This window comes from Malaclemys terrapin, chromosome 3 (assembly GCF_027887155.1).
Source record: "Malaclemys terrapin pileata isolate rMalTer1 chromosome 3, rMalTer1.hap1, whole genome shotgun sequence".
Taxonomy (NCBI): Eukaryota; Metazoa; Chordata; order Testudines; family Emydidae; genus Malaclemys; species Malaclemys terrapin.
Genome location: NC_071507.1, coordinates 1,340,792 through 1,359,292, shown reverse-complemented (window position 1 = coordinate 1,359,292; position 18,501 = coordinate 1,340,792). Strand labels below are relative to the sequence as shown.

General features: G+C 46.9%; 1 protein-coding gene across 1 annotated transcript; it reads left to right on the top strand.

Moving 5' to 3' along the window:
* Positions 1-1,494: 1,494 nt before the first annotated feature.
* EIF4A3 (eukaryotic translation initiation factor 4A3) lies at positions 1,495-18,501 on the top strand. The gene is made up of 12 exons (XM_054022751.1): positions 1,495-1,710; positions 2,580-2,652; positions 5,794-5,860; positions 7,796-7,858; positions 8,935-9,067; positions 11,462-11,542; positions 12,271-12,412; positions 13,809-13,947; positions 15,596-15,711; positions 17,622-17,729; positions 17,811-17,938; positions 18,257-18,501. The coding sequence occupies exons 1-12, from the start codon at positions 1,548-1,550 to the stop codon at positions 18,271-18,273; spliced, it is 1,230 nt and encodes a 409-aa protein (XP_053878726.1). The 5' UTR covers positions 1,495-1,547; the 3' UTR covers positions 18,274-18,501.

Below are 18,501 nucleotides of genomic sequence, written 5' to 3'. Positions count from 1 at the left end.
TGGGGTGATGATCATTCCTATCCACCCACCCAGATAGGATCTGAGCAGTCCTTTGACTACAGAAATGCTAGGTATGGTTGTGTTTTTTCTATGTATCGCTAAAACTCCGAGCCTGCAAATCTTTAGGCTGGTAAATCAGTCCATGCATAAATTATTCCTACTGAATTCAAATACTGATTAGTATTTGCAAGATCAAGGCCTTAGTAATTCTTCCAATTATCTGAGGCTCTCTTTATCCATGATTGGATGTCCCATAAATTCTGAGCAAATCAGCTCTGACTGTATAACTGTACCTATTGTGCAGATGGCAGGCAGGAGGGAAATTAGATGTGTCACCTATCGGGAAAAAGAGAAAGACCTTGTCTGCACTACAGGTTACCTCAATATAACTTGTCACTCAGGGGTGTAGGCACTGGTGTAGACAGCACTACGTCAGCGGGAGAGCTTCTCCTCACGACATAGCTACCACCTCTCGCAGAGACAGGAGTTATTAAGCTGATGGGAGAGCCCATTGGCTTAGAGCAGCTCCATGACAAGCATTACAGTTAGAAATAGCAGTCTGCACCCCACAACAGTCACTGTACAGCTGTGCTCGCTGCTGTGCCAGCCCCAGAGCCCCCGACAAGTGCAGAAGTGAGAGAGGGAGGAAGGGTGGTCAGGGGTTCCTTGCACCCAGGCCACATACCTGAGGCATCCGTAGGAGCACAGAGAGCCTAGTTATGGGCTTGCATGCTGTGAGCGGGGAGTTGCACAGGAATGCACAGGGCCCTGCACTGCACATCTGCAACGGGGGAGCCTTAGCCTCAGAGCAGGGAAAGAGCCAGCCCCATGGGGAAGAGGGGGGGCGGGCAGCCCTAGCAGCAGAGGGGGGAAGGAGCCAGCCCATGGGGAAGAGGGGGGGCGGGCAGCCCTAGCAGCAGAGGGGGGAAGGAGCCAGCCCATGGGGAAGAGGGGGGGCGGGCAGCCCTAGCAGCAGAGGGGGGGAGGAGCCAGCCCATGGGGTAGAGAGGGGGGGCAGCCCTAGCAGCAGAGGGGGGAGGAGCCAGCCCGAGGGGAGGGGAGGGGCAGCCCCGGAGGGGAGGAGCTAGCCCCAGGGGTGGGGGAAGAGCCAGCCCCATCGGGTAGAGAGGGGGGGCAGCCCTAGCAGCAGAGGGGGGAGGAGCCAGCCCGAGGGGAGGGGGGGGCAGCCCTGGAGGGGAGGAGCCAGCCCCATGGGGAAGGGGCGGGGCAGCCGTAGCAGCAGAGGGGGGACGAGCTAGCCCCATGGGGAAGGGGCGGGGCGGGGCAGCCCTAGCAGCAGAGTGAGGGAGGAGCCAGCCCGTGGCGTAAGGGCGGGGCAGCCCTGGAGGGGAGGAGCCAGCCCCAGGGCTGGGGTGGGGGAAGAGCCAGTTCCGCAGCGAGGCGCGTGCTCCCCCCCCACGTGACAGGGGAAGCACGCCCCGCGCGCTGACCTCACGCGGCGGCACGCAGCGCGGCGCAGGCGCAGTGCGGGGCGCGGAGCGGCGGTCGTGTGGCGGCGCGGCCGGAGTCCCGGAGCCGGAGCGGCCATGTCGGGCGCGGCAGGCGCGGCGGGCTCGGCCCGCAAGCGGCTGCTGAAGGAGGAGGACATGACCAAGGTGGAGTTCGAGACCAGCGAGGAGGTGGACGTGACCCCCACCTTCGACACCATGGGGCTGCGCGAGGACCTGCTGCGCGGCATCTACGCCTACGGTGCGGGCCGGGCCGGGCCGGGGGCTGAGGGGCCGGGCCGGGCCGGGGGCTGAGGGGCCGGGCCGGGCCGGGGGCTGAGGGGCCGGGCCGGGGGCTGAGGGGAGGGGCGGGCCGGGCCGGGGGCTGAGGGGAGGGGCGGGCCGGGGGCTGAGGGGAGGGGCGGGCCGGGCCGGGGGCTGAGGGGAGGGGCGGGCCGGGGGCTGAGGGGAGGGGCGGGCCGGGCCGGGCGGGGGGCTGAGGGGAGGGGCGGGCCGGGCCGGGCGGGGGGCTCCCGGGAGGCCCCGCGGCCTGGCCCGCCCTCGCGCGTCTCTGCTGGGGGTTCCGGGGGGGGGGCTCTGTGGAGCCGTTTCCCGGCTCTGGCCGCGCTCCCGCTCTGCGCGCGCTCCCGGGTGCGCGCGGCCCCATCGCACAAAATGGGGCCCGGCGTGGAGCGTGTGCGCGGCTCGCAGGCGCCTCGCGGGGCTCGACGCGGAAGTTGCCCCCGTGTAACTTAAACCCGTAAACGCGGCTGGAGCTAAGCCACTCGGGGGCGGGGGGTCGGGGCTGGAGCTAAGCCCGGGCACGGGGGGGTCGAGGCTGGAGCTAAGCCCGGGCACACGGGGGGCGGTTATGGCCGTGCCAACACGGCAGGGGGTCAGCCTGCTGCGGTCACAGGGGCACGTTAGACTGATACGTGTCTACACAGTTACATCGGTTTAATATCGCCCCTTTAAACAGACACTTTGTGCATCGCCCGCTCTCCTTTGGGCCTTTGAAAATCTCCTCCTGACACTTCGCTCAGTGCTTTGATTTATGAAATATTAACACTACTTTGATACGTACATGGGAAGAAATGTTAAAAGGTCTTTCTGTTTAAAACAACATTCTAGGCTTTGAGAAACCATCAGCTATTCAACAGAGAGCGATCAAGCAGATTATCAAAGGAAGAGATGTGATTGCACAGTAAGTGGAATTCTAAACTGAAGGAAGAGAATGGAGACGCTTTATTTTTAAAAAGATTGTTAGCAACTTAGCTCATCTTTCCATGGTCCTCTTAGTTTTTTAAAAAGTAACAGAGGGTCCTGTGGCACCTTTAAGACTAACAGAAGTATTGGGAGCATAAGCTTTCGTGGGTAAGAACCTCACTTTGGCATCTGAAGAAGTGAGGTTCTTACCCACAAAAGCTTATGCTCCCAATACTTCTGTTAGTCTTAAAGGTGCCACAGGACTCTCTGTTGCTTTTCACAGATTCAGACTAACATGGCTACCCCTCTGATACTTAGTTTTTTAAACTAGTATTAAACAAACCTTAAACAGTCACGGTTTCAAGAATGAGATATCACCAACAACTTCTTGTTGGCTGTGATTGCATGAAAGAAAATTCACCATCTACAACCTTAAAAAAAAGTTACACACAAGCAGAGTTCAGAAATAACATTAGTCTAGATGTGATAACAGATGAAATGTCTTTCCCCCCCCCCCAATAATAGTTCACTGCTTCTAATTTTATTACCATTCTGTTAAAAGGAAAGCAGTGTAAGAGATGCATGTGCTGTAGCCTTGTGTACTTGTCCATACATTGACTGCTGACGTTTGTTGAAAATACACGTGTTGGGGAAAATGAGGGTTTGATTCTGCCAGTGGATCTGCCCTGGTGTACTTGTATCTGCACTAATCCATTTTCAGGATCTAGCCCTTACTTTTGACTGTGTGGTTTTCTGAAGACAGCTTTTTTTTTTTTTTCCAGATATTAATGTGAGTGCATAATAAACTACCTGTACTCTTTTTTACACTGCCTTTCGATAGAATAATTTAAGATTATACATTTTCAGTGTGTAATCTACATAATTAACATTTTGCTCATGGTTTATGTCAGGCTGCATTAGGATGGTAACTGGAATTTAACAACCGCATAGAACATCTATTTTAATTAATAAAATAAGCCCTTAGTACAGGATATATTGTGCCATTTCTAAAGCTTGACCTCAGATGTTAGTTTCCCTCTCCTCCTATTCTCTCTCTATATAGAAGAGTGGTCTTTAACTCTGTCTTTGCTAGAGGCTCCTGGATTCAGCGTTTTTTTATTTAAATATTTTAAAAGATTATAGTAAGCTTAGGCCTTAACATTTTATATTAAATTCAGATTTTATTGTAAACATTTTTAACTCTTAATTTAAAAAACAATTTAAAAAATTTTAAATAGACTTTTAAATTTTTATTCACACTGCTGAAACTTGAGTAGTCTAATGGAGAATATATTAAAGCACAGATCTGGTAAATGTTTATGCATTCATTTAAGTGTGTATGCAAAAGTTTGCAGGATGGGCGTAGGTAACATATCTAGCCCTGTCTACCATGGGAAATTGTGTACACTTGTCTACACTGAGGAACTTTCCTAAAACTTCAAACAAGTTTACTGGTTTTAAAATCTGATGCAGTGTTTTTGTAGATGAAACCTTGGTTTCACCTAATGTGCCAGTGCTAGCCCATATTGACTGTCACAATGCTATCTCATAACCAATCTCGAGACTCAAGTTCTTGCCTACAGTAGGGTCCTGTCAAAGCTATGGAAGTGATCCACAATTGACAATCTAGGCTGCCCCTAACCCGGGTTGACAACAGCTTGGGAACTCATGCAGAGAAGGCTATGCTATTTGCTACACCCATTACAAAAAGCATGCTACAATTCTTTAATAATTATTGTGTGGTTTGACCTCATGTAGACAAGTTCCCAAGCTGTGTTCAGCTGTACTTGATAGTCTAGCTGGGCCTTCTGGTAGACCCCTATTGTCAGCCATGTCTATCTAGTGGCTTAAAGTTGACACTACAAAAGGAGAAAAAAATTGGGCTTGTGCCTAATGTTTGCTGCTTTTTAAGTAGAGAGTATTAAAGGGTTTTACAAAATCTGCTTGTTTTTTTCATTTAGAAACTTGGGATTTTTCTGCCCTAAAAGACTTAGTTTCCTAGTGTAGACAAGACTATCTGAAAATCTTCCACTGTTACTCCATGGAAGAACCACTGAAGGAAAGCAAGCAATACTAGCAGCCCTGGGATTGGCTGCCAGTATTTAATAACCATTGTCATAACCCTGTTCAGAGCAGGCTGAATCAATGTGTTAGCAATGCTGAGAACCTGCCACTGTGTTAATGCCAATGGACCTGAACCATTAACCAATGGTGGGAAATTTCTCTGTCTCAACTAGTGCCTGGGATAGCTAGAACTAGGGAAATGGTGACATTGCAAGTGTAGAGGGTGGAAGTGGAGCAGTGTAGAGAGATTTTTAGTCCTGGGTTAACACCTGTTTAACTTCAATGACTAACATTTTGAACACAGGGGTTGGATAAAGATCTAGCACTATACCTTTAGGCTATGTCTATGCTACACTCTATGTTGGCATAACTTAAGTCGCTCAGGGGTCTGAATAAGCCTCGCCCTGAGTGACAGTTAAACTGGCATAAGCAGTCGTGTGCCCAACGCAACATCGGCGAGAGAGCTTTTCCCACCAACATAGCTTCTGCCGTTCATGGAGGTGGATTTATTAGGCAATTAGAGAGGTCTCTCCCGTCGACGTAGAGAGTCTTCACCAAACACGCTGGAGCATTACAGCTGCGCTGCTGCAGAGCGGTGCATGTAGATATGCCCTCAGTTGAAATGTGAGATCCCAGTAAACATGCTCTAAGACTCTCAGGAAAGTCTTCTAGCAAAGCCAGAGAGGCAGATTTGATATTCTTGGAGAGACCTATGGTAAAATACAAGCAGAAAACACCTTTACCAACCCCTCTCCCTGTCCCTTTATGACCTGTTTTGCAAAGAAGCAAAATCATTCCTCAGTCATCATCACAGGCTAATAGTCCCTTAGTTTAGAGACCGGGGGTTCCAGAGCTGGGGATTTACTAGTGTCAAATGATGGTTTTTTAATTATGCAAATGACAACCATGTTAGCTAAAATTGTGTAAGATGCATTTTGTTGAAAATTAACATTGTCCGTTAATTGTAATGTTGACTATTAAAGGATTAGCAGAAAAATTAGCTTTTGTTTTGGGAAATGTTAATTAGTGGTGTGTGTTCTTCAGAAATAGGTTCTTAAATGCGCTCTCTTTCCAGGTCACAATCTGGAACAGGCAAAACAGCAACATTTTGCATCTCTGTTCTACAGTGTTTGGATATTCAGGTAACTTTCAGCACTTAAATATACTACATTTTACAGTTTTAAAATGAAACTTTTGAAATAGAAAGATATAATAATTTGTATGCATTTATTGTTAAGACTACAACTGGATGAGTGAAGCTTTAAACTGAAATCTTCTAACCATAGGCAATGGAATTTGTCAAATTTAATTTCATCAGAGATTTTGCCTAAAATCCACTTCTGCAGGAATTTTTAACTCTTGAGTTCTACTTGGCTGTATTCCTATATTTTAATAGGTGTCAGTGGAAGACAGACGTGGCCATTTTCTTTTCACCTTTCCCATGCAATTAACCCATGAGTTCATTGGGTCCACTCATGGGACTTAAAGAACCTCCATAGGCCACAATTCTCTAAGGGAAAAATGCAGAAATTTCATCATGATAAAGCTGATTTTTATCAGCCCCGTCCTCCCCAAATGCTCACATTTACATTCTGTAAATCCTGAAGTAAACTGTCAAGCAGTTGTAAAGAGACCAATAGTCCATTTACAGTCTGGCTTCACTTGAGTCGGATTCTTCCTCTTGCAGCTCCCTGCAGTCTAGTAACTTTAAAATAAATTCACATTTTCCAAATGCTAAACTTAATTCTCAGGGATGTTTCCTTAAAATTTTCAGTGTTCCCAGTGGAAGAGATGTAAATAGTCATCTCTGATTTTTGACTAGTAAAATTATACCTGAGAAATTATCTGATAAATTGTTTCCATCTTTCATGAGAAGTCCACTCACCGCTAGTGGTGCCGCCTCCAGGTTATCTTGGGGATTAGCTCTGCCAGGTGCTGTGCCCTCCTGTAGATGTGCCTCTCCCATTGTCCTTTTGCATCAGGAACCACAGCCTCCTCTCTGCAACTTAGCCCTTCGGCCAGATCACTATCTTTGTTTCCCCCTTCTGGGGTAACAAAGTCTCTCTTGACAAATGGGCTCAGGCAGTCTTCCCACTCACTGGCCAGCCGGTGCCACTTCCTCAGCAGCTGGTAAGGGAACCCAGGCTGGCCCTCTCATCAGCAACCAAGTCTATTCATAGAATATCAGGGTTGGAAGGGACCTCAGGAGGTCATCTAGTCCCACCCCCTGCTCAAAGCAGGACCTAATCCCAACTAAATCATCCCAGCCAGGGCTTTGTCAAGCTGGGCCTTAAAAACCTTCAAGGAAGGAGATTCCACCACCTCCGTAGGTAACGCATTCCAGTGCTTCACCACCCTCCTAGTGAAATAGTGTTTCCTAATATCCAACCTAGACCTCCCCCACTTGCCGCTTCCCCCCCTTGAGTCTTTTCCTACCTTCCTGGCTTCCCCTCTCTGGGTTTGCCAGCCTCCCAACTCCCTCCCTGCAGGGAGCAACTGTGAACTACCCATCGCCAGAGCTTGCAAACACTCCTCTTCCTAGGGAGTGACTGCAGCCTTTCCCAGCAGTCCCCTCTGTCAGCTTTCTGGCTTATATAGGCCCTGCTGGTTCCTGCGCAGGTGAGCTGCTTCTTGTTAAGGCTTCTCTCTGTCTTAATTCCCCCCAGCTTGCCACCCCAATAGGTTAATTGGCCCCTCTGGCCTGCCTTTCAGGGCAGGTGTGGGGAGGACACACCATCATATTCATGTGCAAGCAAAGAACAAATACATTCATAATTAGTTTTCAGAAAGTAGGGCTTAGTGTCTGGTTGTAGCTAGCATAGTGAAAAACAAGCCAGTGGAGTGAAACGTACTGGTGGATGATATTGTTGAATGTGACGTACACAGGGAGGTATTCTCATGTGCGTGGGTTTGAGCAAGAGCAACTTCCAGATGAGTTGATTGACCCTTATGCATTTTGTGCTAAAATTTATGCTGAATCCTTCTTGGTGTCTTGTCATTTCCAAGTCCTTTGGGACCCACTGCCCCTGTTATGTTTGGGTAATATTGGACTTGTTCAATTTGTCTGTTTCATTCAGGTCCGTGAAACCCAGGCATTGATCTTAGCACCAACTAGGGAGTTGGCAGTACAGATTCAAAAGGTAAGAGCATTTGAAGCGGCCAAACTTTTGAGCACATTCTTTGTGCCTGTAAACTCTTACCAATGTTTTACAGATGTTGGTAAGTGCCCAGTATTACTAGAACAGTCGGTGAATTTTTAGCATTTTGTGGATTTGCAGTGATTATTTTCCTCCATAGAAAATGAAGTGGTGGTACATATACTTGTTACTGTACCTAATACTGGATTAGGTATAGTAACAAATTGATAATGCTATTGGCTTCCTGATATTCCACAGAAATAACTCTTGATTAGCCCAAAAGCACATATTTTGTTGGTTGCTGAGGTACAGTTTGGCACTCTTAATGTTAGAATCTCTGACGGTTCAGTGTTGTTCCTCCTCTTATCATGCTCACGTGTTGCAACAATTAACTTTTTGGCATTGCAGTGAGCAGATGTGTGCAGATCTCTTGGAAATGTTGTGAAGCTGAATTTATTCATCTTTTCTGTCCAGTCTGGGTGGGAGATTGCGGGCTTAGAAGATGTCCAGTGGAGTGTGTTGAAACCTTTGCCTTGATTCTGTAGCTTTTTATTCTGGATTTTTGGAATGTGGCACCATAGCATTTTTTCTTTCTTGGAACTTCAAAAAATCCCACAGTTTGAATCCTGTGACTGAGAAACTCGTACATAGCTACAAATGCCATAATCAGAAAGTGTTGCCTCGTTTATACAGATTGTAATTCCTCTGTTCAAATTTAGCTGCAAATTTTCTGACACTTGTGATTTGACCTACCAACTCGTTCCTGCCCATGGTCCTGAAACTCCCTTATCAGTGCGGGAGGTTTGTCTGTGCTGCTATTTCTGTGTACAAAGTGTCTCCAAAGATGCCTAAAGACATGACAGCAGTCCCCCCTTTCAAACTCCTGTTTTACAGAGGAAGCACAGGACTAGCACTTCAGGGTGGAGCAGGGGGCAGAAAGGTGTGTGGTTGGAAAGATCTGCATGTAAATAGTGGGGTGCTGCAAACAGGGAGGGACCTGTCTAGGGATCTCATTGCAAATAGTTACGTGGCGCTATTGTAAACTGTCTAAATGTTTCTTCTATGCTGACTTGACACAGGGCCTTCTTGCTCTTGGTGACTACATGAACGTGCAGTGTCATGCCTGTATTGGAGGCACAAATGTTGGTGAAGATATCCGGAAACTGGATTATGGACAGCACGTTGTTGCTGGCACACCAGGCCGTGTGTTTGGTAAGGAGGTCACTGGCTAGCTATGCCATATCTGGCTTAATACCCAAGATACACATAATAGTTCAGGATAAATGGTGTGTACTTCATGCTTAAGGGATTGTTCTGCTCCTGCGAATGTGAAGTGGTATGAAAACTCCATTTAAAGGGACACCGTAAACCTAAACACACTAACTTTTTTTACCAACTATTAACAGTCACTTCTAAGATCACTCCAGCTGAAAGACTTGGAGAGAGAAATCATTTTGTTTTTTCAGTTTATCATGTATAGTCAGTTTCACTTCCCCTGACTAATCCTTTTCCCTTGTTTGTGTGGTATTTGCACAGCAACAAGGAAGAGAATAATTTACTAGGAAAATGTTATTGCACATGCCCAGAAATTGGTATGAGACTCAGGGGTGGTGTAGGAGTTGAAGCTACTCAACTGTTCATTTTTTAATTGACTAGATTAAAAACAATCTGAATCCTTTTTGTGTCTCGTAAAAAGTTCTCAGCAATATATTTCCACTCGAAACTAGCTACCAATACTCCTCTTTTGGCTAGCCCAGCGTGCCAATGCAGCTTTGTTTTCTGGTTTCTCTAAAATAACTTCAATTTTTATGGCTCCTGAAAGGTGCCTGGATGACAAAATTGGAGACTCAGTTCCTCTAACAGTGCAGGCATGGCATGGCATGGCGAGCAGCGGTGCTGGCTTCTCACACTGCCCTGCCAATGTACCTCAGTGCTGACTTACACCTCCTGGGCTGAATATCCCTGCTGTTCAGTCCTTGGAGACTCTGAGCCTGGCAACAAGTGTCGGTTCTGGTTGTATTTATACCGTATCGGTATGTTTAGCTTGGAAAAGAGGAGATTAAGGGGGACGTGGTAGTGTACTTGAAAGCCTGCCATAAAAAAGATGAAGAAAAGCTGTTCTCTCTTGCCACAGAGGGCAGGACAAACAGCAATGGGTTCAAACTTCAGCACTGCAGAGTTAGATTAAATCTCAGGAAACACTTCCAAACTGTAAGAAGAGTAGGACTGGAACAGACGCCTAGGGAGGTTGTGGAAGCTCCTTCACTGGAGGTTTTCAAAAGGAGGCTGGAGCCATCTGTCCTGGATGGTTTAGACACAACAACTCCTGCATCTTGGCAGGGGGTTAAGCTAGATGACCCTGGTGGTCCCTTCTAACCCTATGATTCTAACATGGAGCCAGTCTTCATAAACCACAAAATGGGAATTAGTTGGTAACTACCCACTGGGCTGGATTGACCCACATGGTAATGGTGAAAGGCTTCCACATCACAGGACCAGGGACTATTCTGAGCCATCCACTCCTCCAGACCAGAAATAGGCAATCTAGAAACGAAAGCTGGATCCATGTGGTTGGTTTCTTGTGCAGCAGTTTCCAAAGGATGCACACAGCTCTCTTTCCAGCGGAAGTCGCCCGTAGCCTGCTGTCACCCTGGTGCTGTGCAAATGGGCTGCAACTCACCTGTCCTGTCTTGCTTGCCTCAGAGAGCAAGTTGTGTCCTGGGGCTTGGAATTCTGAATTTTTCACCCAGTCTTTGATCCCTTAACTGGCATGTGAGAAGCCAACCCCCCCCGAGTACAATATACTCCTGTTTATTCAAAATCCTGTTATCCAGATTTCCACATTATCCAAATCCCTTCCTTGTCCTTGTACCCAACACACCTGCCTGCATACAACCCCCCCAGTTAGCCACTCTGCCTCCTGCTGGCATGCAGCCCTCCAGTGAAACCCCAGGCCCAACTGCCTATACACACATCCCCACCCCCACCTTCTCCCCCCTTGCCACCATCTTGCAGCTCTTCTGCAGAGTTGCTTTTCTCACCTGGTCGCTGCCATAACTCTGGCCCTGGCAGATGCAGCACCGAAGTGCCCCGCTCCCTCATTGGCACAGCCTCCACACTGCTCCTTGGGCAGCGTGCAGGAGCCAGTGCTGGGGCGCACACCAAACCAAGCAACCACTGGAGGAGCCCAGCTGCTAGGGAGTCTGCTGCCCTGCTGTTACCGTGCATGTGCAGCGACAACAGTGAAGTCTGTACCCTGTCCATCTGTTTCGTCTGCAAGGGAGAACACTGGGAAGTTTGGGGTGAGAGGCTGTCCTTTCCATTATCCAAACTCCCAACTATCCAAATAAAATCTGTGTCCCTCACACTATTTGGATAAATGAAAGTATACTGTATGTGATTTCTGGGGCTCACAAAGTGGTGTCAGGGCTGCAAGCACCCTGGCCTTCCCAGGTTGCTAAATGAATATGGGGTCATGATATGGAGAGAATCAATTCCCCAGCAGAATGCATAGATAAGTAGAACTGTCTGATAGTGGCAGTTAGGGAGTGTTGCAAGTATCTGTGTTGCTGGAAACTTTCATGATACTGAACTGGAACCTTGCAGATATGATTCGTCGTCGAAGTTTAAGGACTCGTGCCATCAAAATGTTGGTTTTGGATGAAGCTGATGAGATGCTCAATAAAGGTACGAAATACCCTTTGCACTCCTTTTTCCTCCCTCCGCCTCACGCTCTAGTGTGCACAGCACTGGGAATGCTCTTGCCAAAGGGCATGTAATGTATCTGGTTAGAACCTAGGGCTGTACTTGCTACACCTAATCTGATACAGGGAGAGATCCCTTAGGGTACGTCTTCACTACCCGCCAGATCGGCGGGTAGTGATCGCTCTATTGGGGATCGATGTATCGCGTCTCATCTAGATGCGATAAATCGATCCCCGAACTCGCTCCCCGTCGACTCCAGAACTCCACCAGAGCGAGAAGCAGTAGCGCAGTCAACGGGGGAGCCGCGGTCGTCGATCCCACGCCGTGAGGATCCGAGGTAAATCAATCTAAGATACTTAGACTTCAGCTACGCTATTCACGTAGCTGAAGTTGCATATCTTAGATCGATTTCTCCCCCCTTCCCTCCCGCCCCCAGTGTAGACCAGCCCTTAGGATGAACGCACACCCCTGGAACTAGTCCTCAGCAAAGCCTCAAACTCTCTCCATTTTCTGTGGGGTACACTGGTTTTGGAGTGTGAGGGATAAGATAGAGTTGAAGTTGTTTGGGTGACTTTAGCTGTGAATTCACTACTTCCTAATGTTTGTCTTTAAGTGTAATCTTAATTTTGAATTCCAGAGTCAGTGTAAGAAAAGTGTTAAAAGAAAATGCAAACATTAACACTGCTGTGCTATTTGGTTTGCTTTGGCAGGTTTTAAAGAACAGATTTATGATGTGTACAGATACCTGCCCCCAGCTACTCAGGTGGTTCTGATCAGTGCTACCTTGCCTCACGAAATCCTGGAGATGACCAATAAATTCATGACTGACCCAATCCGCATCTTGGTTAAACGGTGAGTGATGTTCCCACGAGAAAAGCAGCTCTCGAGTTCCACCAGAAGTTGGGCTCTCATCAGTCTCTGGAATTAGTCTTCCTCTGTAAGTGATGGCTTTTGAATGTGATTGCTTCAAAATCCTTCGTTGTTGGACTAGAAAGGGATTGGTTAAGGCTGTAAACTTGGTTTAAAGTGCAAAGCCCATTCAGATGTTTCTTCTAGTTAGCTGCTGTTTGCCAAGCAGCTTGCAAACCTTCTGTCCTAAAACTTGGGATAGTTTTGTTCATTTTCCAGCAGCTGCCCTCTGCAGCAAACATCTCCCCTTCATAGCGCTCTGCAGCTTCCCTCCGGCCTGGCGGGTAGCTCCTCCTCTGCTCCCCAAACCCCTTCCGATTCTTCTTCATGGCCTTCTCCCATGCAGTGCCCTCCTCCTAGAGATCCCTTCTTCACCCCGGCCCTGCCACCTCTTGCTCCTATAAAGGTGACCCACAAGATATTTTGATGCCTCTTCTCACATTTTACAGTGTGTGAGGTAGGTCTGAAAAGTGTTGCACCTTGGAAATACCTGGAACGCTCAATCTGGGCTTCCTGGGTTTTGCTGGAAGACTTTTGAGGGAGTGGGGGGCGGGGCGGTCTGATATGTCTCAGCTTTCACATCATAACCAAAGAGGATGCGGGGTTTGGATCTTTAACAGACCCCCTCTTATCCCAAATACTCACTATACATTGGAGTTCTGTAGGTGGCAACAAAACCAGAGTTCTAAGCAGGCTAAGTAATGGGTCTTCCCCGTGCTTAGCCATTTCTCCTGTGATGTCACGATCACATTAGATTTCCAGTCTTTCTAACAGAGCTCCTAATTTCAAAAGCAGGAGCATTGAAACCCTCACCTTTTGGGTCCTCTGTGTGTCGTGCATGCAGGACACAAGCTCAGTTTTGTCATGCGGGTCACCTTTACGTCCATCCTCAAAGCACGCTTCCCCGAGGACACTTCTGAATCACTAACGGTACATGAACCATTCCCCAAATCCGCATAACCCTGAGGTTGTGCACATCACTCCACATAAGTCTCCACTGCTTCCTGTTGATTTAGGCCCCAATCCCACAAATTGGTCAGCACATGCAGACTCATCTAGCCCTCCGCTGGGGTTCAGTACATGCACTCAACCCTTTCACCTGGAACAGCTTGCATTCAGAGCCTTAATGGAGCTTCCAGGCAGGGTCTCCCTCTGTCTGCTTTGTAAAGCACCATGTGCATGTAGGACCTCGTATAAATAAAATAGCAGCAGTTCACAGTGTATGTGACAATAGTATGAACTCTGTTCAGTGTGGCTGGCGGGCTGAAATGTATTGGCTTACAGACTTCCCTGAAGTGTCTGTCTATTAAAAGACACAATGGCTCTTTTCTGTGTGCAGTGATGAATTGACTCTGGAAGGAATCAAACAGTTTTTTGTGGCCGTGGAAAGGGAAGAATGGAAGTTTGATACGCTGTGCGATCTGTACGACACACTCACTATCACGCAAGCTGTCATCTTCTGTAACACCAAGAGGAAGGTATAGCAGCAACAAATAAGTGTTCATGTTTATGTCTATAATGGTAGCTGTGGTGTTCTCCCTGCCTATTAGTATCTAATAATGTGAGACTGAAGACTAGAGGCCAACTGTTAGCCCTGGGAATTGCTAATCTCAGTAGTTTCTCTTGCTTTAGATTGCAGCCTCCTGCTCATGGCGATTGGCTTTTAATAACAAAAGCCTTGAGTGGATATGCCAAAGAAAATTCCACTCAAATGTTAGGATCCCTCTTCTAACAACTTCTTTCAGGTTGTTCCTAGTAGAACTAGGGAGAATCTGCTGAGGGATCTGGAGGATTTTCCTCCACTAGCCATCTTTTAAATCAAGACTGGATGTTTTTTAAGATTGGCTCTAGTCCAAACAGGAGCTATTGTGGGGATGGGGTGTGGCCTGTGCGATGCAGGTCAGACTAGATGATCACAGTGGTCTCTTCTGGACTTACAATCTCTCACCTCCCACACCTGCTGGCCTTGGTGACACTGATCGAGCCTCCTGGCTCAGGTGTGTTGGGTGGGATGAGCCCTGGCCAGTGAACGCTGCTGAAAAGAGAGGAGGAGCATTGTCCTCCCCACCACCCCTCCCCTCCAACCTGGCCTGGGAAGTGGTGTCAAATTGACCTGCAGCAGCCCAGGGAATTGTAAATCATGTTGCTGTTGAACTGCCTAGCCAGTCTTTTAACTAACCAACATGAACCGTGACTTGATATGGACTAAAGCAGCATGTAATGGGCAGTGGAACCAATTGGAAGAGAGATTTTGTGCCCTGATTTGAGACTGTTTAGCTAGTAGCTTATAGAACTAGAACCAAACGGCACTGGGTGCCTGTTTGAGATATGCTAACCTGGCACAGGGTTTCTTGTTGGTTAGGTTGAAATTGAGCTAGTCAGTAACCAGTTATGTGCTGTCCTATCACCATCTTGTCCACTAAGAAAAGTGCAATCAAAGGTGGAGTTGCCCTTTTAGAACAATAAAATTGACTAGCAAGTAGAGGTCCAAAGTCCCCTTGGGACTATAGAAACAAAACTGCACCCCAGGAAGAAATTCACTGACTCCCTACCGGGGGTGGGCGAGAGAAGAATACAGCTTTTCCCATCAAACAGGCAAGGCCACTGCTGGGTCTGGATGCCCCTCCCTGACGTCTAGGGACAGCTTGAGTTGTCACTCACAGATGTTTAGGAATAGCGGAGCTTGCTCTTGGAACAGCTCTCTCTCCCTGGATGGTTTTACTGCCCAGGCAAGTATATTGAAGGGGCCCAGCTGTCACCATGTGGAGTTAGTCCTGGCTGTTGCTTATTAGCTAGTAGTGAGTCTAGCAGGTGTTAATTCAAATGCAGTGATCCACTGTTGCTAGGACAGAATCCACTGAACCTTGCATTCGGTCCATGCTCCATAAATAATGGAAATGCTTGATGTTCTGCAGGCAGGATGCTGACTGCTTTTTCCTCCTGAAAGTCTAATCTTCAGAAGCAGCCATGGAGATGTCTTGTGGCTCCCTCTAACATATGGAGCTTTCATATGAAGCACAGAAGAGGGTGCTTCGTCAAGCATGACTAGCAAACTGTTGTTTCAGGAACAAACAGCATGATAGTACATGTACAGAACTAACCCTGGCTACCTCTGTGTGTGTGCAGGTAGACTGGCTAACAGAGAAGATGAGGGAAGCCAACTTCACGGTATCATCAATGCATGGTGATATGCCACAGAAGGAGAGAGAATCCATCATGAAAGAGTTCAGATCGGGGGCAAGGCAAGTGACTTAATACTCTTCTGTGTGTGGTGTTACAGCATGAGACTAGGATTCCCCAATGTCCTATGGGAGGGTGGCTGAACTATGCCTTCAATATCTATTCCTCTGAATCTTTGCCCTGAAAGCCCCCTTCACCTTTTCATCCTCATTTCTGGTGATTCTAGATTAAGCTATAAGATGAAAATATTAGTTCTGAGACTCACTGAGATCACTGGACTGCCCTTCCATAGCACCTCAGGGTGGAGGGACCTCTGCGTAGGCTGGCTGGAGAACCGTGGTGTTAGAAGTAGAATGAGCCTGTGGTATTTCGTAAGAGTATCTGGGAGCTGGAGAAAGCTGCAGAGATTAAGTTTCATTTCTCAGCATGTGGAAGGAGTTGCCTCTGACTGGGTCATACCAGGCAGCTGCTGTTGAATGTGATACGTTGTACTGGAGGTTTTCAGCTCCCTAGTTTCTTGTGTATTCTGCGGAATTCTCCCTGGAGGAAGCAGATAGCTGGGTCCCCCTGTTGAAGACGCCTCCTGCTGAAGCAGCAGAACGTGAAGTGACTCATTCCATCTGCTAAATATCAAAATGAGCTTCTCACCAGCTGTCTCATCACCAAGGGGATGGCGTGAGCAATTTGATTACATTAGAACCCATTTGATGAAGTAATAGGGGATTGAGGAGTTTATAAAATTGACAGGTTTCAGAGTAGCAGCCGTGTTAGTCTGTATCCGCAAAAAGAACAGGAGTACTTGTGGCACCTTAGAGACCAACAAATTTATTAGAGCATAAGCTTTCGTGGACTACAGCCCACTTCTTCGGATGCATATAGAGTGGAACATATATTGAGGAGATATATATACACACATACAGAGAGCATGAACAGGTGGGAGTTGTCTTACCAACTCTGAGAGGCCAATTAAGAGAGAGAAAAAAAAAAAAAGTCCAGTACAGTTTGATAAGAAGTGTGAGAATACTTACAAGGGGAGATAGATTCAATGTTTGTAATGGCTCAGCCATTCCCAGTCCTTATTCAATCCTGAGTTGATTGTATCTAGTTTGCATATCAATTCCAGCTCAGCAGTCTCTCGTTGGAGTCTGTTTTTGAAGTTTTTCTGTTGTAATATAGCCACCCGCAGGTCTGTCACTGAATGACCAGACAGGTTAAAGTGTTCTCCCACTGGTTTTTGAGTATTATGATTCCTGATGTCAGATTTGTGTCCATTAATTCTTTTGCGTAGAGACTGTCCGGTTTGGCCAATGTACATGGCAAAGGGGCATTGCTGGCACATGATCGCATATATCACATTGGTAGATGTGCAGTTTAATTGGCCTCTCAGAGTTGGTAAGACAACTCCCACCTCTTTATGCTCTCTGTATGTGTGTATATATATCTCCTCAATATATGTTCCACTCTATCTGCATCCGAAGAAGTGGGCTGTAGCCCACGAAAGCTTATGCTCTAATAAATGTGTTAGTCTCTAAGGTACCACAAGTACTCCTGTTCTTTTTATAAAATTGAATACCTCAGTTGTAGTATCTCCAGTGCGGAACTTGCAGCAGGTGCACTGTATGCCTTTGCAGTGCTTTGAAGGACAAGAAATCCATTTGCAGTGCATTGAAGGCATTTAGTATAAAGGGATGTCAACTTATTCTTCACCAACATCACATTTGTTATGCAATGTTTATTTTGTCAGGAAAATTATTTGTATAACTGGTTAGCTACAAGATTCGTGTTCATAAAATTGGAGCTTGACTGGAGCTGTTTGAAAAATTTCTTAGCAGCGTTAGGAAACTAGTTAATAAGTGACACTTGGCCTGTCAGTGCACTGCAGGAAGATGGTTGTTAATGTCTCCCTAGCTCATTTCACAACATCCTTCCAGTGGGATTGGAGTGCAATAACTCTGCTCTTCTCTCTTGGCAGCCGTGTGCTTATTTCTACAGATGTTTGGGCCAGGGGCTTGGATGTTCCTCAGGTGTCCCTGATCATTAACTACGACTTGCCCAACAACAGAGAACTGTATATACACAGGTACAGGAATGGCTACTTTTATTAAGTCTGATTCAACTATGACTACCCAGTCAACTAATCCGGGATCCTTTCCTTCAACAGAATTGGTAGATCAGGTCGGTATGGCCGAAAAGGTGTTGCCATCAACTTTGTAAAGAATGATGACATCCGTATCCTGCGTGATATTGAACAGTACTACTCTACCCAGATTGATGAGATGCCCATGAATGGTGAGTGTAGGGTGCATCCAAATAGGACTCCTCCTGGCTCAGCTGGGCAGACTGGCAGCTGCCTCCTAACCTAGCTGTGTATCACCATGTAAAATATTATTTCAACAGAATCAAATAGGGAAACTTAAAATACTCAGTTTTATTGTACTGAAGTTTTTGGCCATTTGTAAACTCAAATCCTTGTGGATTGAGGTGTTTGTATTTCAGTGAAGAGGCTGAAGCAGTTATGTGCATTAGCTGTAGTACTGCTGTTACTCTGTGCTGCAATTTTTAGCATGTTCAGCAAAGGCTTAACTTATGTTCTCTCTCTTAATTCAGTTGCTGATCTTATTTAAAGAAGCACGACATGCTGAAGACCAGTAGAAGGGGAGAGCTCCATTTTAGACTTGACTTTACAAGGAGTCCGAGTCTTATGTGGTATTTTTATTTAACCGTGAAATTTGTGAAGTCCCTTAGAGGAACATTTCCATTTTCTTGATATCTGCAAATTAGGATGTGTGTAAATAATGTGTTTGCTTCCATTCTACCGACTTTTTTCAATTAAAATTTTACCATAAACTCTC

What these genes read in the sequence shown, in the direction of transcription:
- EIF4A3 (XM_054022751.1), top strand. Translation starts at nt 1,548, where the DNA reads ATGTCGGGCGCGGCAGGCGCGGCGGGCTCGGCCCGCAAGCGGCTGCTG. An exon ending in GCGCGGCATCTACGCCTACG is followed by an intron (nt 1,711 to 2,579) that starts GTGCGGGCCGGG and finishes ACAACATTCTAG; the next exon opens with GCTTTGAGAAACCATCAGCT. An exon ending in ATCCGCATCTTGGTTAAACG is followed by an intron (nt 12,413 to 13,808) that starts GTGAGTGATGTT and finishes TTCTGTGTGCAG; the next exon opens with TGATGAATTGACTCTGGAAG.